Source organism: Nymphaea colorata, unplaced genomic scaffold (assembly GCF_008831285.2).
Source record: "Nymphaea colorata isolate Beijing-Zhang1983 unplaced genomic scaffold, ASM883128v2 scaffold0033, whole genome shotgun sequence".
Classification (NCBI taxonomy): Eukaryota; Viridiplantae; Streptophyta; class Magnoliopsida; order Nymphaeales; family Nymphaeaceae; genus Nymphaea; species Nymphaea colorata.
The window spans coordinates 22,073-45,039 of NW_022204539.1; the positions used below are offsets into that span (position 1 = coordinate 22,073).

The 22,967-nt window shown below is 46.3% G+C and overlaps 2 protein-coding genes across 2 annotated transcripts; both read left to right on the forward strand.

Annotated features, from left to right (window-relative positions):
- Positions 1-1,570: 1,570 nt before the first annotated feature.
- Positions 1,571-8,568, forward strand: LOC116267988 (uncharacterized). The gene is made up of 5 exons (XM_031649851.1): positions 1,571-1,690; positions 2,443-2,608; positions 2,749-2,837; positions 7,930-7,992; positions 8,095-8,568. The coding sequence occupies exons 1-5, from the start codon at positions 1,571-1,573 to the stop codon at positions 8,566-8,568; spliced, it is 912 nt and encodes a 303-aa protein (XP_031505711.1).
- A 9,983-nt stretch (positions 8,569-18,551) lies between these two features.
- LOC116267989 (uncharacterized) lies at positions 18,552-19,136 on the forward strand. The gene is made up of 2 exons (XM_031649852.1): positions 18,552-18,766; positions 18,845-19,136. The coding sequence occupies exons 1-2, from the start codon at positions 18,552-18,554 to the stop codon at positions 19,134-19,136; spliced, it is 507 nt and encodes a 168-aa protein (XP_031505712.1).
- The last annotated feature ends 3,831 nt before the right edge of the window (positions 19,137-22,967 follow it).

Here is a 22,967-nt window from a genome sequence, read left to right on the forward strand (position 1 = left end):
TTTTTCCAAAACCCAATAAAAGACCCTTACGATAAGATTGACTGGCTTCATGTGGTTGGTCCTAAGCTGAAACTCATGGGATTAATGTATCCATCGATGCAGAATATCGTTGACTTGTATAACTACGACGGATTGTCTATGAATGCAATGAAAAGAGCCTTTGAGATTGAGGATGAAAACCATTCACGATACATGCCTGCTACCAGATAGATGTCTCCAACCACCCATCGTCAGATCAGAAGATGGCTCTACAATCCAATCTACGATTACAAAATCAATTAACCTAAGTATGGAGGAGGCTTCCCATAGGTAAATAAATAAAATTTCGATATTGTGAAAAGATAGCTGATTGATTTGGTCAAGGGTGCTTTCAAGCTATAGCTTACTACGATCGCTCTGTATCTAAGCTCTTTGTTTTCTATTGAAGAAGAAGGAGAAGTTACTAAGCTGATAAGAGGCGTTGCTAAGGATGAATGAAGCATCTTTTCATAGCCAGTAACCTCCTCAACGCACTTGGGTAAAATCCTCCCTACCCTAACCTTAGGAAGGCCCAGTTGATAGCGTCCCAGAGTATCCAATTTCCACCTCTAAAGATCTAATATGCTTCCACTTCCAATAAAATAAAACCATGAATGGAAAGATTTGATGAATCCTCTTCCGATCCAGGAGATAAGCAGGGCTCAGCTCTTGCGATTTATCATGATCGAAATGCCAGTCTAGTCCTATGAGATCAAAGTTGATCATTCCCTTATAGACAGAGCGAGCAAGTCCTATTATTCGTTAGAGCAAGCCAAATGCAAATGCCATATAATCTAATGTAATTGCGCAAGGAATAAATAAGATTAGAGAGGATGCCGGGTTAAACTTCTATAGCAAGCCATCGGTGCAGTCAAATTAGAGATGGAAAAAAAATCTCCACCTAGCAATGATAAAGATGAATTCTTGACCATTGGCATGGCATACGAGAAGATTATGGACTACCTGTGGGCACTGAACGACTCGGATAGTGATGGGTTATTCAGCGGTGATCCTGCTAAGCAGTTTACGTATATGTACTTGGACAGCATGACACCCATCATCAACCTCAGGACGGCCCTAGAGCAGATCAGGCTCATCACAGAGGAAGGATAAGGCTCCAGCATGTTCACAGTCACCGGCGAGACCAACAAGGCCAGTCACTTCGTCAAGTTCATCGAAGTATTCACGGGATGCGACCTGTAAATACTCAGTTCCTACGACGAAGATACCAAATAGGGCAAAGGCTTAACGCGCACTGCAACTTTCGTCCTTACTCCTAACGATAAACGCTTCCCAATTCCCGAACTATACAAAGGTGAAATGGGATACAGGCACTAACTAGGAAGTGGACAAAAAGGTGAATTCCTAACTGAAGCTTTAAAGACTTTCTGACAACCTCATAAAGACTCAATTCCCCAATACCTATGCTCCGCGTGCTTTCTTGAACAGTTACGTGAAGATTTTGGAGGAACTAGGCTTCATCTTCGCCACAGATCCTTAGACATTTAAACCGAAAGGTAAGCAGAGTTTCTAAGCGGCTCGACTGAAGGCCATGGAGAACACTATTGCAAGAATGAAGCAGATGACTCTCACCGCCACTCGCATTGTGCACCCTAATGATACTTTTGATCGGAAGTATGAGCGTCATTCTAAAGAGGAAGAAGGAGGACCAGTATATCCCAAGCCTGTCCCTCCTCCTTGTATGTATAAGTCGGCTGCTCCGAAGTACAACTTGAGCCAGTCGAAATGGCTATCCGAATAGGAAAAAAAATGATTGATTCATCAGCACATCATCATTTATATCTAATATCATTTTTTGTTGGGTTTTTTCAATTTTGCTTGCATGAACATGGTCAAAATGCCTAATTGGGTTCATTTGCATTTGAGAAAAAGAATTGATTAGGCTTAAATGGCTTATCTAATTTAGAGATTTTTAATCAATATCGGATGATGTGGAACTGATGAAATTTCAACAAAATTTGCCTATTTTGCATCAAAGGACAGCTGGAGGCTAGTTTCTTCCTCTGGCATGCCTATTTACGGTCTTCCTTTGAAAATGATGGCTTTAGGGCATATAATATTAATATATCAAGCTTTCCAAGCCGGAAAATCCAAAATGAAGCTAAACGACATGATAATGTTCCGAGGTAAGTTGACAGTGAGTCCAAATACCCTCAACAACGAAATTCACACCTATTTTTTTGCACATCACTGGCAATAAATGTACACGAAGTCCCAGTTTGAGCAAAATGCTAACCTCAACAGAATCAAATTAAATGGACTGCAGAATATGGTCAAACCTTAGAATATCAATGCAGATGTCGAAGAATTCAAAAAACAAAGTCGGAATACAGCTATGAACGATGGATTTAGCTGATTAAGAATGTTTCAGAATTCAATAGGTTTTATGTTGAATGCTTTAAGGAGGCCTTCCCAGAAGAAGGAATCAACATCAATATTATGGACTTTAGAGCCTTTAGACTCTTTCACGATTGGGACGTATGGGGTGACAGCACATCTTACCCTGAGATTGAAGCAACTGCAGTCTTTGATTCCCATCTTCCTGAGTCTATTGTTGAGTTGGATGACGGTTTGCATCTCTCAACCAAGATGGGCTCTAATAAGTGTGTAATGGCCAATCAGGACACTGATAACCAAGACATGTCAAGCTTTCGCTCTCACCCTTAATCTAATCAACAGTTGAAGCTTTATTCATCCTTCTGTGAACAGACTCTTCATTCAGACAGTTGATGCCCTTCCGTGGACGCCTTCAATGGGTGCTCATTGGTTCGGACATGGAAAAGTTGATCTTCTTCATGGTAAAATCAATCCAGAATCAATCAAATGGCCATTGAGTATCTTATATGACAAATCTCAAAAGGAAAATATGGCATAATTGAGGATGCTTCAATACAGATACAACCATCCTACGAAGGTATCTAGCGTGGTTGGCTATCTTATGCATACAGACCATAAATAAGACAAAAGTTATGAATTTATCAACCATAATTGGAGGATAGTTAAGGTAACCGCCAAATACGATAACCCAAATCCAACTAAAACTTATAACGGGAACACAAATGATGAGACTACTGTCGAAATCTTTCTGAGGAATGTCATTTACTCTGATCTAGGAAAGGAGTGCTTGTTGATGTTTCACAGCCATCCTAGATGGCAACAACGAACATTTCTTCCCTATTTCCCTCATCGGTTCACAATCAGGATCTTAAATTCACATAAGGTGGTCCTCCAGGAATTCAAATCAAAAGATGAACAATTCATATGTAATCTTTTCCATAAAAGAGCTGGATTGCTATTACTGAAAGACTTATAACTTCCAGCTGGATAGCCTCTAATCATATAGATTAAAGAGACAATAAAATCAACAATCTTAGGATAATCTCACTAAATACAGTTCATTTCGTTGGGACATAAGAACCTTTTAACTTGGAGATCAAAGATCGTTTCAAGAAGACAAAGCCTTTACACTTGCTTTTAGGCTCGAAGAGTACAGATATTGATGAAAAATCTGCTAAAATAAGCCAATATATGAAAAATCGGTGAGATTGATCTTAATTACACCAAATACGGTGTACCATTCAATGGAAAAGTCAAAATGAAGCTTGATTCTAAGTTCAATGTGATCCAAGTGGATTAACTCAATATACTAGCAATAAGGATTACCTTAAGACTAAAAACATCACAGATCCATAGACAGGTTAAAGAAGCTAATTGATGCCAGTGAAAAGTTTAGAAAAGTATTCCCAGACGTTAAGCAGTGGATAATTGGTCTTTCAAAATAAGCTAAAAGCATCATCTAAATGACTAACTCATACATCGATAAGCTCTTCGTATATAATGATCTACAATACACTTTTACTGATGAGAATGGAGAAAGAAAACCTTTCAGACTCTCTTTTGAAGCAGATAAAGATAAAAACACTATTGATGTGGAATTTATAAACGGAATTGGAAGCGTGGAAATCTATCTAAATAAAACTCTTACGGAAGTGAATAATCCACGCCATCCAGCTATGGAGTCACTGTGCCTGATGGGTCACCTTAAGCCAGCTGATGACTCATCTAAATTCAATCCAATTTGACTGCTCTTTATTTCCAAAATCCAAAGAATCATCCTTACGATAAGATTGATTGGCTTCACGTAGTTGGTCCTAAACTGAAGCTTATGGGATTGATGTATCCGTCTATGCAGAATATCGTTGATTTGTATGATTACGACGGGCTTTCAATGACTTCAATGAGGCGAGCTTTCGAAATAGAAGACTAAAATCATTCACGATACATGCCAGCTACAGGTAAATGTCTCCAATCACTCATCGTCAGATCAGAAGATGGCTTTATAATCCAATCTACGATTATAAAATCCCTCTAGAAAAGTCTTAAACTGGAAAGAATTCACAGGGTTTATCTATCCCAAGCTTCGGATAAGGAAAAAAGCAGCTGATTGAATTGGTTAAGGGTGCATTTAAACTTTAGCTTACCACAATTCCTTTATATTTAAGTGCTGTTTATTCCATAAAAGAGGAGGGAGAAACAACAAGATTGATTAGGAGCATTGCTAAGGATTAAATGAAGCATGTTTTCATTGCCAGCAACCTTCTTAATGCTCTTGGATAAAATCCTCCTTTCCCAAGCCTGAAGAAACTTCATCCAGTAGTATCCCAGAGTATCCGTCAGACATCAAAAAATTGATTTGCTTCCATTTTCAACTGTCCGAAAATAAGGAATGGAGGACTTGATGAATCCTTTGCCCATTCAGGCATCCAGTAGAAAGCAGCTTTTGCGATTCATTATGATTGAAATGCCAGGATAAGCCTATGAAATCGATATCACTCCGTTCTCATCAATCTTTAAACTAAGTCCTAATACCCATTAAACAACGGAAATGCCATTGTAAGGTTAAATTTTGCAAATGCCAAAGATCAACCATCGATTAAATGGCGTACCGGATCACTCTCCTCAAAGACGCCATTGATGCAGTTTCGGCAGAATTGGCTGCAAAGCCCACACTTCCCAAAGGAAATGGCGATTTCTCACGATTGGCATGGCATATGAGAAGATTATGGACTACCTGTGGGCCTTAAATGATTTCAACGAAAAGAACTCTTCAACGGTGACCCTGCTAAGCAGTTACGTATATGTACTTGGACAGCATGACACCCATCATCAACCTCAGGACAGCCCTAGAGCAGATCAGGCTCATCACAGAGGAGGGATAAGGCTCCAGCATGTTCACAGTCACGGGAGACCAACAAGGCCAGTCACTTCGTCAAGTTCATCGAAGTATTCACGGATGCGACCTGTAAATACTCAGCTAATACAAGACGGTGCAAGAATTGTAGACAAAGAGCTTTAAGAGATGTGCAAATTCGTCTTTACCCCTAATCCCCAACGCTTTCCCAACTTTCCAGACTACACCAATATCCATTGGCTGAGATCAACCAACTAGGAAGTGATAGAAAAGTTAATTCTGAGCTTTAGCTTTAAAGACTTTCTGACAACCTTAAGTACACTCAATTCCCAAACCATATGCTCCTCGGTCATTCTTGAACAGTTACGTGAAAATTTTGGAGGAACTAGGCTTCATTTTTGCAACTGATCCTAAGACATTTGTATCAAATGAGGAATAAAGCTTCGAAGTTGCTCGGCTGAAGGCCATGGAGAACACGATTGCAAGGATGAAACAGATGACTCTGAATGCAGCTCGTTTGTGCATCCAAATGATACGTTTGATCGAAAATTCGTGGTGCATCATCCCACCTGAAGCCAGATTATCCTAAGCCAATCCCTCCTCCCAAGTTATATCCTTCGTCGGCTCCAAAATACAATCTCAGCTAATCAAAATGGCTACCAGAGCAGAAGCAAGCATGATTGGTTCCTTCGTATATGTATCACTTAATGCTAATAATATTTAAATGATAAAAATGAGTTTAATAGTCGATTTGTAGATAATACTTTCAAGATACACTAATCATTGGAGATTCCATCGTTTTCCCACTTGTTCAATGCACTTACTGATGCCTTCCTATCCGATCTTATTCACATTTTGGCTCTTTTTCCTCAATTCAATCACTTTCTCATCATCCTTATCTTAGACTAAGCCGTCTACAAATGCCTATGATCCCCATCCTAAAACCTCCTCATTATATCCTCCCTCAAGCACTGCTAGGATAGGCTTCCCAAGGATTTGAGCTACCTTGTCATCAATTTATACCCAACTTTGCTCACTTTTAGGTTTCCTATCGTATCTCCATCCCCTGAATCAAAGCCACAACTAATGATTACTAAATCAGGGGCGTATTATTTGAGCACTGGCATCACGACTCTCCTGAAAGCAGCTGCATATTCCTCATCCCCCACCGATTAATCGCGCTCGTATGTTGAGTTTGGCTTCTTTTATGGCAAATTCCAGCAAATATTGATGTTGAAACCTGCTCCTTCACCCTCTCCACTGTTCTAACTGCTTGATATAGGCACATGGGGAAAGAATTTTCCTTGTCGAAACGGTGAAGCGAAATGTAGAGCACATCTTTGCGCTTATAGAAGATATGCTGGGTTCCTTATCCGTGGTGGGCATCCCAATCAACAATTGCCACCCTTTTTACCTATCCGCTTTGGATTGCGTATTCAGCAGCAATAGCTACGTTGTTGAAGAAAGAGAATCCATGAGGTTGTGTCTTGAGACCACTGTGATGCCCAGGTGGTCTAACAACTGCATATGCATATTTATAGCCTTTTTAAGTATGGCTTTAGTGGCAATAAGGACAGTTTTGACTGCAGCTTGTGCAGCAGCATAGGTATGCTTCATATAGTAGGTATCTGTATTGATGTACATTTCGCTTTTCTTGTAGCTGTCGTCCCACATGTACTGCACAAACTAGAAATATCTTTCCCCGTGAATGCTGGAAATGCGAGATTACACTTCTTCCTGAGAAATATCGTCCATTTTAAGGGCTTGAAGGAGTTGGGAAGCTTAAAATATCTATAGCTTGGCTAGAGCGTTGAGGATAGCGGTGATCCTGAATGGAAGTTATGGATGCTTGCGTGAAGAAGTATGCAGCAAGCATTGCGAGTTGTGGACGATTAACATCTTCCCTTTCTTTTATTAACTCTTGTCTAACTACTTCATAATGATTATGAGCCAAATTTCAAATAATATCATCAATAATCCATATCCTCAGTCGTTTTTGATGTCTATGGTCAATTATGGGCAACTATACAGGGTATGATTTTATAATAGAATGTCTGAAGAGTCTGCATCCGAAAGCGAAGATTATTGCGAGAGACTGCGTAAGCGACTAAAGCAAGATTAGCCACAGGTTAACATCACTCCGCCCACCGAAATCACATAACTGGCACTGGCTCGCTACGACCAGATCAAAAGTCAATACAACTTCGTATCCTTTGAGGAGTCAGACAAGGCTAAGCAGTATCTAACAGGCAAGGTGGAAAAACACTCTCTTCCACTGCACAACTTCAATGAATAAATGCACAATTTTAGACGTCTGGGCTACTGTGCAACCCAGACTCCACTACTAAGGGACTTCTCTTTGCCCCCACCTATCAACATCTCAAGGAAAAGAGCGAATTGATGGGAGAAGTCATCGATCCCACCATCCTGACTTCCTTTCCACCGCCTACCAAAAAAGCACAACGCAAAGCAAGAAAGAATTGACAAAACTCTACAAGCAACAGCGTGAAAAGGGTGAGGGACCCTTTGAATCCAGAGGACCATGGGCTGGCTATGGCGAAAACATGTCGAATGGTGGACTGACTGCTGAGCAGAAAGAACAACTGGCGAAAGCTGAAGCCACGAAGCAGATTAAAATTGAAGAATCCAAGCAAGTGGAGAAGAACTTCTAACCTTATTCGCTCTTCCACTGGGGACAGTATACTGACTACAAGGGTCTCTCCTATGTGGAGCCACCAGTTGACTACAAACGCGGTGGAGATGTAATTTTGTTTATTTAGGTTTGCTACTTACCCAAGAAAGATGTGTTTACGTGGGTAGGAAGTCAAAAAGCAGGATACCAAGTTGTGCGTTTCTTCCCTAAGGTGGGACATTTCTTCTTGCTGGGAACTCCTGAAGGCAAGGTTCACTTGTTCGATACTGTTAAGGACCGTTCATGTGCTCATTCATACATAGGCCACAGCAAGGCAGTGCGTGACGTTCAGTTCTCGCACGATGGCAAGCAATTTTTGAGTGCATCATTCGACAATCGTGTTCTTCACTGGGATACAGAGTATGGAAAAGTAGCTGCTTCCTTCGGACTCAAGCGCATTCCCCTCACACTCAAGTTTCATCCATCAGAGCATTACCCACATGTTTTCTTCTGTGGAACCAACCAGAAGAAGATCTTCCAGTTCGATCTGCGCACTGGCCAAAAGACAATGGAGTATACCCAACATTTGGGTGCAGTCAACACGCTAACTTTCATTGAGGAAAACAAGTTCGTCAGCAGTTCTGACGACAAGAAGCTGTTCATCTGGGAGTATGGTGTGCCTGTGGTGACGAGACACGTCTCATAACCTGAAATGCACACAATCACTGCTACAGCCATGCACCCCTCTGGCGAATACTATGCTGGACAGTCTTCAGACAACCAGATAGTCATATACGAGAACAAGGGAGGAAACTTCAGGAGGATTAGAGCGAAGAAGTTCGATAGTCACTATTGCGCTGGTTACGCCTGTGCAATCGACTTCAGCTATGATGGACAGTTCCTAGCTTCAGGAGATGAGCGCGGAAAGCTATATTTCTACGACTGGAAGACTAGCAAGGCCTACAGAGTGCTGGAGGGACACGCAGGCGCATGCATAGGTTTGGAATGGCATCCGAGTCAGCCAACTACCGTGATCAGTTGCGGTTGGGAGGGCATGGTAAAGTTGTGGCAATGATCCTACATGTTCATCTCATAATTCATCGTCTTCCCATCATATCCTTCCTATAATGCATAGATAGGTTAATTAAGTGGTTGGTTTGGAGGTGATGTTATTATATTGTTTAGTTGTTGATGGGAAAGGGAAAGCTGACGGTCTAGGAGCCTGACGAGCCGAAAGACAAGAAGATCAGGAAGGAGGAGAAGAAGAAGAATAAGGTCAGCAAGAGCTTGTCCCTGATTGACAATTACGATTAGAGTGAGGACGGCAAGCAACGCGTGGCTGGAGAGGAAAAAGCAGAACAAGAATAACGCATCCATACCAAATTGTCCCATCTTGCCATCTGCTTCCCAGATTCCATTCTCTAGATCCCGCAAACATCTCCCCTCCGCGCCTACTTTATCAGCGAAATAGCACGCATTGCCAGCATCTTCAAAGTTGACGAAATCGTCATCCTGCGGGACCATAGCTACCAGCCAAAGAGCGAAAAGTTTGTACCGTGTGAGTATATTGCTCGAAACCTGCAGTACTTATAGACTCCTCAATACCTAAGGAAGCACCTGTTTAAGATGCATCCAGATCTTAATAACGTTGGACTGATGAATCCTATTGAGGCCAAGCATCACCTAAAGGCAGACCAGCCAAGCTAGTTCCGATAAGGCGTGGCCCTCGAACGCCCTACCAAGCATGGAGCTGGCAGCTGGGTGGACATCGGTCTTAAGCAGCAAGCTCGCATGAACATCCTCGTGCTTCCTCTTACTCGCGTCACCCTTCGTCTCAAAAACTTCGAAGACCCTCAAGCACCCTACTACGAAGCCGAAGCAGTCTCGAAGAAGGCACCAAGACTGTAAGCCGGTCAGTATTGGGGATACGACGTGCGCATCGCTCAAAACTTAAAGGAAATGGTGGAGGGCGGCAGCTACGACCACGTGATGCTCTGCAACCACACTGAGGAGAGCTACGGACTGCCCCAAATCGAAAACTTCACCAATGTCCCCCTGGAGCAAAAGTCGATCCTGATTTACTTCGCAGGGACGGTCGACCTTGCCACCTTCATCGAGAAGGACGTGCGAGCCAAGTGGACGCTATAGTAATCCTTGCGTCGTTTCAGTTACTCGCTGAAGCAATCCTCCCTGGGAGTGAAGCAGTTGAGACTGGAGGAGCAGCTTTTCCTCACGCTGTCTAAGCTGGTAGACAACACTCTCTGATGATCACTTTATCCACTCCAACTTACTATCCATCATAAAGTATAATAAGCGCAGTTTTATCACACGAAGTCAGGATCTCCGAGTAGGTGATCATGCAAATGCTTGAGGAGGACGTCACAGTGGGCCACAACCTACCTGTTTACTGTTTCATTGCGAATGGTTTCGACCAGTTGGGGGATTTGTATTCCGATTCAATCTTGTATACGATTGGATTTGGCCCCATGTGGAAGACTTATTCCGACCGCTGTATCATAACGATGACTGCTTTTAGCATATCGACTACAAATTTCGCCTGCCATACCTTGTCGTGCAGACGGAGGGCGAGCACGCGCAGGATGTCTGTACTGTTGACGATCCGCTACATACTCTCGTAACGCACCCTTCCCAGCAGCGTGTGCAGGCAGTATAAAGACTAGCTGAGGATTTCCTAAGTGATTGGCAAGGTACATGAGAGTCTGAAGCGGCGAACTGGCTGCCGATGAATGCGCACACAGGGTGATTAGAAATGATCTCTGCGTATTAATCTTTATCGGCGACGTTGGAGAAGCAATTCATCATGGTCTTGATGTAGTCATTATTGCCAGGGAAACGATGATAGCCTTCCCAAAGCCTTTCCACCAGGTTTCGACTCAAGAGATCATCGAGAATGGCCTAGATTTCGCAGTAGGAGAAGTAGCTGGCCACTAGGCAGGCCTTGATTCGCACACTTGCTATATCGCTTTGAAGCAGACTCAGCAGCCTCTCTGGGAAACCGACGTAGTTGTAGATTGACACGTAGACGTGTTCCCTATCCACTGAAAGCAAGGAACCGAAAATTGAGAGACAGAAGGTGAGAGGAACCTCCGCCATCTGCTTATGCATGAACAAGACAAGCAGGGAGCAATTAACGAAAGCGTCTATATAGCAAAACAAGTACAAGTTACTATAGTAGGGAAGCTGGCTGGTGGACTTGTGCGACCTCGTGAAGACTTGGCAGGCCTGGAAGAAGAGCGAGAGAAGCGATTCCGAAGGCTCAGAGTTGCCGAGTTCAGTCGCCAGCTCAACTATCAGAAGGGCGCCGCCGTCTCTGAGGATGGGGAACCGGTATTTTGCGTCTTCAGCTGTGATCTTGGAGAGGAGCATGACGCAGGAAAGCCTGGTCAGTATGGGCAGCTGCTTGTTTACCCCAGTTCGATCAGGTCAGCTACTGGTTCATATTACATGAACTTGGCGGCGAAGGTCTTTTCCTTGCTGGCGGAGCAGTAGTGCAAGTCGATCAGCAAGTTGAGGGCGGCCTCAGTCACTCCCTTCAGCTGCAGCTACACCGACACTGCGTCCCTGAGGTTGCGGATTATATTCTTGGTGAACCAGTGCTCGAACTCGCCGTTGAAGGCGATGAGCGCCCTGTGGAGGCGGTGGATAGCGGGCAGCCACTAGAGCTTAGGCTCGCCAGTCAGTTCCCTCGCGCATTCCTCGACGAATCGCTCCTGCTCTTGCGTGGAGTTCGCCAAATACGTGTAATCCTCGCCCTCGCCCAGCTGACTGAGCAGCTCGTTGCGGCGCTCCTGGAATAAGTATCCAGCTCCATCCTGCGAATGTTCTTCCGGATGGCTTGGTTGCGCAAGCGACTATCGTTCATTTCCATTCCCTCCAAAATTATTATAAGTGGCTGATGACTCTAACGCCTCAAAGTTCGCTCGCATTCAAATAAATGCACTATGCGAGAGAGTATTATGGGAGGGTATTTGAAGCTTGGTGGGTGCGTTGCTAATGTATATGCCAACAGGATGATATTATAAATACGCAATGGAGGAAGAACACGGCAGGCTCAACATCCCCAACCATACGCAGTCCCACCAGAATATCCGCGAACTGCTGGTCGCCACCTACCGAGGACGCACCCCCGCAGATACGCACGAGGCGCAGCATCAACTCGTCAAGCGATTTTAAACCCCAGGGTTCACGCAGCAACTGGTCTGCCTCATCCTCGGCCAGGAAGAATGTAACTCCGCGCCTAGTCAGTATAGATCAAGAAGGCAGCCGCCAGCTTGCTCAAAAATTACTCCTACGATCTCGCGCACAGCGGACTCGAAAAGGCAAGCTTCATCGAACTGCTCTACGGACTCACCATGGAGGCGGGAATCGACACCCGCATTAAGGAACTGCTGGGAGGAGGCCTGGAGCACCTCTTCAACCGCGACGAGGAAGGAGTCTACAAGAACGTCGTGAAGGAGAAGGTGCTCGAGGTGCTGGCCGAGGAGAGCTTCGAGCGCTACGATGCCTGCATCATCGTCATCCAAGCCCACTTCAACAGTCTCCTCCAGGATCCCGACCTAGTCCTCGACTACTTCTGCTAAATCTTGCAACCCCTCGCAGCAAAAGCGCTCAAACTGTACCAGGCCATCACCAGCTTCACGATGGAGGAGTGGCTGGTGAGGGACCGCACCATGTAGATCTGGCTTTACTCAGCATGCCGACAGTGACTCTACTTTTCTAGTTTTTGTAGTCAGCTTTCGAGAAGATGGTGGAGGAGGAGGACTACTACCGCGAGGACATGCGCATCATCCGCAAGAACGAGTTCCTGGTGGGGATGCTGGAGAGCTATCTGCTGCTGTTCCACAATAACCACTCGATAGTGAGTCGCTGCTACCCGCAAGTCAACCCGGTCAAGGCCACCATCACCTCAATCGTGGCGGAACTCTACGGCGACGACTTCTGCCCCGAGAAGATGTTCCAAATCGTATTCCTCACCGCCCTAGCCGAATGCAAAAACGTAGTGGAGGAACCGGAAGTAGAAAGAGTGCTCGTGCAGTGTCTCACTGTCCTTTAGAACCAGCTCGCCCGCAACTCCTTCTCCCATCTCTTCCAAGAGCACAAGCTCTAAATGGTCTTCGCCCTCTTCATGTACTCGACCTCAACCCAGTAGTAGCGAGACTCCATCACTGACGATCCCCAGCTCTTCGTCTAGCTGGCCGAGGAGTACACGGAGGGGTCAGCCAGGAGCACCTACCTCAAAGTGCGGGCGGCCTGCCTGCTCAAGGTCATCGCCGAGAAGATAGACGAGGCGCCGCGCAACATCCTCGAGATCCTGATGGTGATAATGTCGGGCTCAGTGGGCAGCAGCGAGCAAGACTCCGAGCTGATGCAGTGCGTGAAGTACAGCCATCCTTTACGTAGAAACTAGTTCTCCCGTTTCGACTTCTACGGCCTGAGCGCAGAGCAGAAGCTGGAGACGAGCTTGATGGTCCTCGCAGCCATTTCGCCCTACATCAACATCAGGGAGGACATGTTCAAGGTCGTCTACGCCTTCTTCCTGACCCAGTTCGACTCCTTGGTGCGCATCGAGTCCCCCCTGGTGATCCTGCGCATCATCAGGTCCATCGCCTACTTCCCCTCCGCCATCTACTTCCTCTACATCGAAACGCAAATGAACCGAGGACAGGTCTTCATCCTCGAGGGCATCAAGGCCTTCGAACGCATCCTCAGGTCCAAGAAGACCTATCCCGAAATCCACAAGTTCCTAGGTAAAAGCTTTGGTATTCAGCCTCCATCCTGACCAATTTGCTGAAGGTGGTCCGCATGGAGGACCCAGTTATGGAGCTCATCGTCATCAACAACTACGATAGCCTGCTCAAGCCCAATCCCGAACTCTACCGCGCGGTTCTGAAGAAGATAAAGGAGTCCTTTTTGGAGAGCATGGCCACCAACCAGCACGCCGCCCTCATCTCCTTCAACCTCCTCTACGCCCTCCTCCGCATCGAGAAAGACGCCACCACCCTCGCCCACATCTAGAAGGAATTCTATGAAATCTCATAGTTCCTGCAGGGAGACAACCAGCAGCAGCTCTACAGCCGATACGAGGAGAAACTGATAGAGATATACCAACTGCTGCTTGAGCGGGGATACACGATCAGTGCGGAGGTGGAGAGGTTCGCAGTGCAGTCGCTGCGGTACCTGGCGAGGCAGGAGAAGGGGACGCAGATCTTCCGCTTCTACAACGCCTACCTGGTGAAGCTGGACGGCGCCATCTTCAGACTGGAGGGCTACTTCAGAGCCTTCTGGGAGGAAGTGCAGCGCAGGTACCACCAGTTCCTCAACGCCAACGAGTCCATCGAGGCCCTCCCCTACTACTGCTTCCTCATGAGCGAAATCATCGCCAACCATTGCTAGATTTCCCTCACAGAAACCGACCTTCTCCTCCTCATCGATATCGCGGATAAGGTGGGCGCCGATGATAAGCAATACCCCCTGCTTGTGCTGCTCACCCTCCTCTACACGCAGCCCTACCCCGTCGTCAACTTCCTAAAGAGCCACAACATGTATGAGCAATTTTTATCCGGCATCACCAAGGTCACCTTCTCGGGAAGCCTGCCTCGCAAGGTATTCAACCTGGCCTATATAATGCTGCTGGAAATCGAGGACAGCCCTGTCTACATCAGGCAGATCCTGCTGCAGTGCATCCACAACCTGCGGCAGCTGAACCAGCGCACCAGGAACCGGCTGCAGCATCTGAGGCCGACTGAGGTGCGCCAGCGTCGGTCGGTGGAGGAGCGGGCGGGCGTGGAGGTGGTGGAGGAGGCGATGGAGGACGACAACTAGCTGGTGAACCTGTTCGTGAAGTTCCGGCACCCCTTCGAGGCGCTGAGCGAGTTCGACCAGTTCAAGGTGAAGTTTTGGATGAACGACCACCTGATGAGCGACATCGACGCCGACCTCAAGGCCGACCTGCGCTCCATCATGGAGACCGAACTCGTCGACAGGACCAAGTTGCGCATCATCCGAAAGGTCAAACGCCAGTGATCTCCATATTCACTACTCGTATCCCACCATTCACCATTTACTCACCAACAGCAACACCCCACAAAAGTTTAAACATTACCCTTCCCTTGCCGCTTTAACTTCCATCCTGGTTAATAAAGTTAGACCCTGCTCTCATCTTGCCGAATCATCTGAAAAACGAATGTTTGGATAAGTTAGAGGACGGGTGTGAAGATGGAGAGCTCTTCGGTGGATTAATTTTAAAGTGGGAAGGTTGGCATAATTTAACGAGGCCGAATATTGGTGATAATAACTTATTATTAGAGTTTTAAGGGAGGCCCCAACGAAAGGAATGAACCGCACTGGCACCCATAGTCAGGGGTTTAAAAGTAAGGCCAAATCGATGAACCAGAAGCCGACACCATGCATAGAAGTGATTAATAATCGCCCATAATCAATGATTAAACTATTTATAATAGTCGTCTGGGGGTGGGACCGCCGGGGAAGACTGCTGAGAAGAGGAGTCACTAATATAGACTATCAGATGTTGCCGTAGATGTCCTCCACGCCGCTAAGCCATTCCTCGTTCATGCGCTACTCCCACGCCTTCTCGTTCAATATCACCCATGAGTCCCAGTCGAAAATGGTCGAAGGACTCTCCATCGGCCGCTCCGGAGCCTACGGAGGGGGAGGCAGTTAGGCGGGCAGGGAGGGCGGAGGAGGGAGAGGAGCGGAGGGCGTTTCGTTTAAATTTTATTGCGTGCGGGCGAGGCTGCGAATATGCTTGACGATGTTGGGAATGTCTTGGTGATATTTGATCATCTTCTGGTGGTGGCTGCGGCACTGGTCCGGAGAGCGCGTGCCCACCGCCGCACTCATCAGCACGTTGATCTTGGACGCCTTGCGGTCATTTCGAGAACCACCAAACAATTCTTGATTTTCGAGCAGAAAATGCATGTAGGAAATATTCTAAGTGAGTCTCCATAGGGAACTCTGAAACTGTGTGTGTGTATGATTATTTTCTCTGTCTGTGTGTGGTTCTAAGCATCTTCGTCGTGGGGGCACTCTTCTGAAATTTGTACGTGAGATTTGATTAAAAGGTGGGCGGGTGGGCGTTGGTGAGGGGTTGTGATTTTGGTTGGCGGTTTATGGCGAAAATCGCTGAGACATATATTACTTATGTTGGCAAAACGTTATTATTATAAGTGAAATTATTATTCTGGGAACTTCAAAGCCCCTTTGAAACATAAACGCGACCGCATTCGACCCCCTCCCCATTCTCTAACTTTTAAATATAAAGATTCACCATACTATGGGGAGAAACATTTATGAAACAGCCCCAAAGGTAAAAACAAATGGGTTTTATTGGTTGAGAACTGCCCACTCAATCCCCCCAAGAGATTGGCAAGATATCTTCCATGAAACAATTAAACTAAGTAACCCCTCCTCCTCCCAAGATTATATTATTGCGTAATATTTATTGATTAAAAATAGATTTCTAAAACACGCAAAAGCCACCCTTCAATCCTGCCAAATTGACCCCTCCTCCTCCCCCCTTCCAAGCGTCCCTCCCAGAAAAACAAACACGCCATCCCAGCTGAAATCTAACCCTGAAGTGTTTTCGAGGAAGGGGAGGCAGTCCAGTAATATTTTGAAAATTTCAGATCATTGGAGGGGATTGGGCAAAGAAGGACGGGAGGGATGGATAATTAGGTGAATTAAAATATCACTAACCACCACTGGAGTATGCCTGCTCTATTTTGGGTTCGTGGACCGGTTCCAGCTTGACGGGACGGAGGGCGTGGACGGGCGAGAGTTCGATGAGTCCGCGAATGTACTGGATGATGGTGGGGATGTCGTTGTGGTACTTCATCATCTTCTGGTGGTGGCTGCGGCACTGGTCGGGGGAGCGGGTTCCCACGCACATGCTCATGAGGACGTTGATCTTGACAAGCCTGCGGTCATTTTTGCTGCCCCGGAAGAGCGGTTGGTTGTCCTCTAGAAACTGCATGTAGGCTGCGTTTTCCTCCAACTGCCATAGCGAGTAATTATAGTGCATGTTAGATGCAACTTTGTTGGCCACCACCGGACGGCGACCGGTCTTCCGCCGCTCACGCCGCGCCGCCATGCAATCCTCAACCTGCCGGTAGATCGGACTCTCCTCCTAAACCTTCACTTCCATCTGCGACGATAACAATTATACAAAACCAGCCAGCAGGTAATCGATCGGAAAAAGGATGGCGGCTTAGAAGGAGCATACTAACCCCCAGGGATAAACTCCCTGAATCAAAACGATGACGTAGCGAAAACTGTTTTGGATTTATGGGTATTTGAATTGAAGGGGTTTTTGTGTTGAATTATTTACTCATAGTAAAAATAAAGGAATAACCTATAAGAGTAAATCTGTGCATTCTTGCCCCACTCCCGATCTCCATTACCGATCCCATCGTCCAAAAGTACCCCCTCTGTCCACTTTTCATGGCAATAGCCTTCGACCGGAGTTATTATTAGAAAATCCAGCTTAGAACAGCATGGACTTTATTTGTAGCATAAAGAGGGCAGGAAAAATCACGCTGATCTAATGGTGTTTTACGATGGTCGGCAGTCAAATCAATGTGATAATCGCCTTGGATTTGGTGAATAAGTAGCATTATAAAATGCACCCCTCGCCACCTCACCTCCAAGCGAGGCCGCCAAAAGCACCACAACATTTCCATCTACAAAATAACCAACAGAAATAACTTAAAGCAAACTGGTAAAGCTGCCAAAACAGCCAGCCAAAACGTCATACTTACTGATCTGATCCAAAAGGTTTGAATGGTGAGAAGTTGAGGAGTAGGGATGGGGTGGAGGGAGGGGTGTCGTATGATGGATTATAATCTTTTGAAGAAGTGATGATATATTTGATTAATTGCCTGGTTTCAAATACTTTCAACATTATCCAAACCCAATGGGAAACGTATGCACCGCCATCGACCAGGAGGCCGCCCTCGAACGATGCCCCCACCGCACGCCCACACCCAACAAGAAGCCAGCCATCGCCTCCGACTTCCAAAAAGCAGAAAGTACACATAATAACACCCAGCCTGCCAACTTTGCAGAGAAGCTCGCTAGTCCAGACCCAGCAACCTCAATAAGTCAGTCATCTCCATCACCACCCAGAACGGTGAACTGATCCAGCAGGAGTCCAGCAGAAAACCAGTACGGAACAGGACGGCCAAGAAGAGCATCTAGGACTTTGAATTTGTTCGCGGACTAGGCAGAGGGGCGTTCGGAAAGGTCTACCTCATAAAGGAGAAGGCGCAGGGCGCAACCTACGATCCCAAGATGGACCTCATGAGTCTCGATCTCGAGGAAATCAATAACGTCAAGGAGGAGACTGCCTTCGCTATCGACGTGGAGAAGCAGCAGAGAGAGAGCAAGATCTTCGAGGAGAGGGAGAGCAGGATGGATCTGAGGGAAAGCAAACTGGAGAACAAAGAGAGCAAGATCTACGAGGATGAATTCGGGTCGGATTAGAGCGGGAAAGTAAAGGCCAGGCAGCAGAAACTGATGAAGCGGGAAAGCCTCCCCGGAGCAGAGAACAAGTAACCCCAATTTTACGCCCTCAAAATCATCCTAAAATAGTCACTCAACTCCAACGAGGAGAAACGGCAGGCCATTTCCGAACGGACCATCCTCTCCTCGATGAATCACCCGTTTGTAGTGAAGCTCCACTACGCCTTCCAGACCTCCACCCGCCTCTTCCTCATCGTCGACCTGCTCCAGGGAGGAGAGCTCTTCTATCTGCTGCGAAAGATGAAGAAATTCGAGGAAAAACTGGCCAAGTTCTACGCGGCAGAGATCCTGCTGGCTCTGGAGTACCTCCACAGCAAGAGCATTATCTACAGGGATTTGAAACCGTAAAATATTTTACTCGATGCGGAAGGACATGTAAAGATATCGGATTTTGGATTGAGCAAGATCATGTACTCGACCAGTCAGAAGACGTACAGTCTCTGCGGAACGCCAGAGTACATCGCTCCTGAAGTGATCATGCGGAAGGGATACACCCAGGCGGCGGACTGGTTCAGCTTCGGGTCGCTGATCTACGATATGCTGACGGGGCGGCCGCCCTTCCTCTCCAACAACAAGAGCGCCATGCTCAAGAACCTCGTCACCAAGCCTGTCCCCCTCCCCTACTACCTCTCCGCCGAGGCCAAGAGCCTGCTAAACGGCCTCTTCAAGATCAACCCCACCGAGCGACTAGGCTACAAGAACGGAGCGGAGTAGATCAAGCAGCACCCCTTCTTCGCAAGCATCAACTTCACCGATCTCTTGGCGAGGAAGGTGCCGCCGCCGATCACCTTCGGCGAGGAGGAGCAAAAGTAGGATATCTTCCTCAACAGCGGCGGATTCTAGAAGTGGAACAGCTGGCACCTCAACGTGGAAAGTCCCGACGGGAAGCGTCGCAAGGAGAGTAGGGAATATTACGAAGGATTCACCTTCGATAATGAGGGCCTCGCCGAGGAGGAGCAGATTCCCGAGGATCACGAATACGAAGAGAATGAAAATTGATTGTAAATATCACTGATCTTTCCCACATCATCCAATCCACCATGCTAATAATCTGAATTTTCCCGATCTTTTCAACCTTCCACCATTCATAAATCGTGCATGATTGTGCCTCCTCCCGGTACCAGGGCCAAGCTTCCATGGACGGATTGACTTGATCTTGTTTTTAAGTTCGGGTACTTTTGATCCACGAGCTAGAAAGTGGCTGGCCTGCTCATTTAATTTGATAATTGAATTTGAAATATAATTTATCACATGGTCGGATTGCTAGAACTGGAGTGAACAACTGACTACTTTCGGGAGAGGAGGCGCCAGGACGGGAGGAGGGACCTTGGAGAGTCAACGGGCAAGGCCTAGTGGGTTTTCCCTTACTGGAGGCTCTTTTGGCCGTTTAACTGCCCATCCGCATGTTCACCTCCACCGTAAAGCTATCCCTCCAAACTCCCCCCAGCACGTAGGAACCGATCAGCATCTGCTTGCCCCTCCTGCTGGTTCCTTTCCCGTGCGAAACGGCCAACCTTTTGACCATTTACCCCCTGAAAAATAATCCTAAATGTCGCATGCCTTCAAGCAGATCCTTCATAAAAGCGATTACCACGCTCACAAATCACGTGAATAGGCTACCGTATCAAGGAATCGGTAATTCTGTTTGCCCATCACGTCGGCCATCTTTGGAAAAAAAAAGAACTTTGACTTTTATTAAATCCCCTTCAGCCATCTTCTATGGACCTCTTTTCAAATAGGATATCAATCAACTCTCTAGTTAGGTAGTAAGCTTCATTTTCCTTAGACAGAGCCGCCAAAATAGCCTCAGGTTAGGCCCTTTTAAAATTATGGAGAGTTGTTGTTCAACTGGCGACGAAAAAAAATAATGGTGGTGATCTGGAGTGAGGACCCGAGGGCTCCGGGGTCGGCAATGAGAAAGGAGGCGTTTTTGGCTTGGGGATGGTAAGTGGTGGTAATTATAAATCATTTGAAAAACGGAGCGAAAGGGGGTGTTAAATGTGGAATGAGGGACAATGGGGAGATAATCTGGCCGGGAGGGGGTAAGGGGTATGTCGCTCGATGGTTTTTGGGGGTTTAAGCAGCCATTTCTCGCATAATTGCTTGATAAAGGCACTTATCTGATATAATAAATCAAAATCCATGCAAAACTATCTGTTCTTTGCGCCCCCGGAGGACTACCCACCCACCAGTCAAAACCTATCCAATGCTGGCTCCTGGACTCTTGAGGAAGACCTCTCCTATGCTATTTTCATTGATATTCACAAAAAATCCATGACCTCTAAGAAAAAAATGAGGTATTTTACCCATAACACAGGGAAATGCAGTTTTACGAGAAGCTCTCAGGGTTTATCGCTACGAGGACGTCCTCCCAGTGCCGAAGCCACCACCAGAAGATGTTTGACAAGTACAAATACATAAGTAAAATCGTGGAATAGTTCAAAGGCAAGGTGGGAGTGCCTCAATACAAGCTCAAATTCTAAGAGGGGATCCAAAAGATGAAGCTCATAAACCAACGCTTCAGCAAAGATTAACAACCGCAAACCCCCACACACCCCCACAGTGAAGCCCTCGTTCCCTCCCCACCAGCAAATAACACTTTTTTCATAGCGCCTCCCATACTCAATCCCCCCTTCTTCTTCAATAATTTCTACTATTTCTGTGGAGATTGTCAGTTGGGGGCAACCGACACCGCGCAAAGCCAGCACCTATGGTCTTGATTATTGATTCTATTATATCATCTCACATTTTTTGGAGCTGAACCGCCTGAGTTAATTCTGACTGGCCTCCCTTTCCCTCTCCACCGCGGCGCACCCCTTCCGTTTCCAAATTTCTGCTCTTTTTAATATTTCGGCCGTATTTGTTTTATTTCCGTAGGGCGTAGATCATCAACCATGGGGTTTAAATAAAAATCCATCGATGCAAACCAAGCGAATAATCGTGGACAAACCGTCGGGGTGCCGAGGTGCAAGGGAATGTTTGGTGATTTGGGGTGGAAGTAGATGGTTATGGGATTTAGGTTATGCGGTTATTATTATAAAAGGATAAAATTATTTTCTGGAAGAAAGCTACGACTTCCTTACCATATAGTTTTATGGTCAATTTAACGGTACCAGCTCAAAAACACACCCCCTTTAGTTAAGGCCTGTCAGACTCAATTTATATAAAATATAAAATTGTGACAAGCCCTAAAGGGACAACCAAAAGCACCACCTCAATCCCCACCCCCGGCAAAATAGAAGAAAAATCATTTTATGTGTTTATTTCCCAAAAAAATAGCATTAATCATTTTACCTAGCGCGATTATTGGGAGGGCAATGCTGCCCTTAGGGATTATTTCACATGGACGAATGAAAAGCCACCCTAAGGATATGGTGATTAGGACACTATATAAACTTATCGAATGAATGTAAACCTATTTTTCCAAAGTTTGACTAAGAATTATCTCAAGCCCTGCCTCCCCAAAACCAATAGAAGAGACCCACAAGCCTGCACCAGTCGGTTCCTAATGGCAGTGGCCTTCAGCATGCTGCTCATTTGCGTGAGAAGCGACTCATGCATCCAGGTCCCCCTGACGAACAAGGATTAGAGCTGCAGCGTCTGCCAGCATACCACCTATTTCGTCAACTGCACACACTACTTCCCCAACGCCAAGACCGTCGCCCTCAGCGATAACGATTGCGCTGCGCAATGCTGCAATCATGCCTATCCTGACATCATCTCAAAAATATCGATATGCTCAAGCCAGCTCGACTCCGCCAGCAATGGCGGAGGCACCAGCAACATCGCAGTCATCCTGCTCATCGTCTTCTTCTCCCTACCAGCAGCGGTTTGCCTCTACATCATCATCTCCAATTGCTGGAAAAAACGCAGAGAAGCCGTCTACATGCGCAGAAACCAAGCCAACGATAACGCACCCACCGAGCCTGAGATTAGTCTTTCAGATTTCGACATCAATGTGATGGGGCCGTACTACATGCAGAGCAGCCAGACTTGTTCCATTTGCCTGGACGATCATTGCAACATCATCACCCGCTGTGGCCATCCTTACCACTACGAGTGCCTCAAGATTTGGGTGGTAAAAGCAAGAAAATGCCCACTTTGCGTTTCTACTGAAATAAACCCGATCGTCCACTACTGCAGTACCTGTTTTAAATCAGTCAAACTGGCTATCATCAGCAGAGCTAGCGATGATGAGAAAGAAGAAGGGACTTAGCGTGCAGTGGTGTGCAACGGATGCAAATCTGAGAGTCAGAGGGAAAAATGCGATAGCGTCAGCATCAACGTCTAAAGCCAACACACATAAATCGATCAACCGAGGAATTTCGGAACATTACCGGACCTACAGCAAGTGGAGTCAAGCAAAAGCTTAGTGAGACCCTGAAACTGCATCTTTCATTCATCTTATTTCCTCTATCATCATCAAAATCAACAATATTTTATTAGAAAAAGATGGGGTTGGGGTTGGGGTTGGGGTTGGGGTTGGGGTTGGGGTTGGGGTTGGGGTTGGGGTTGGGGTTGGGGTTGGGGTTGGGTTGGGGTTGG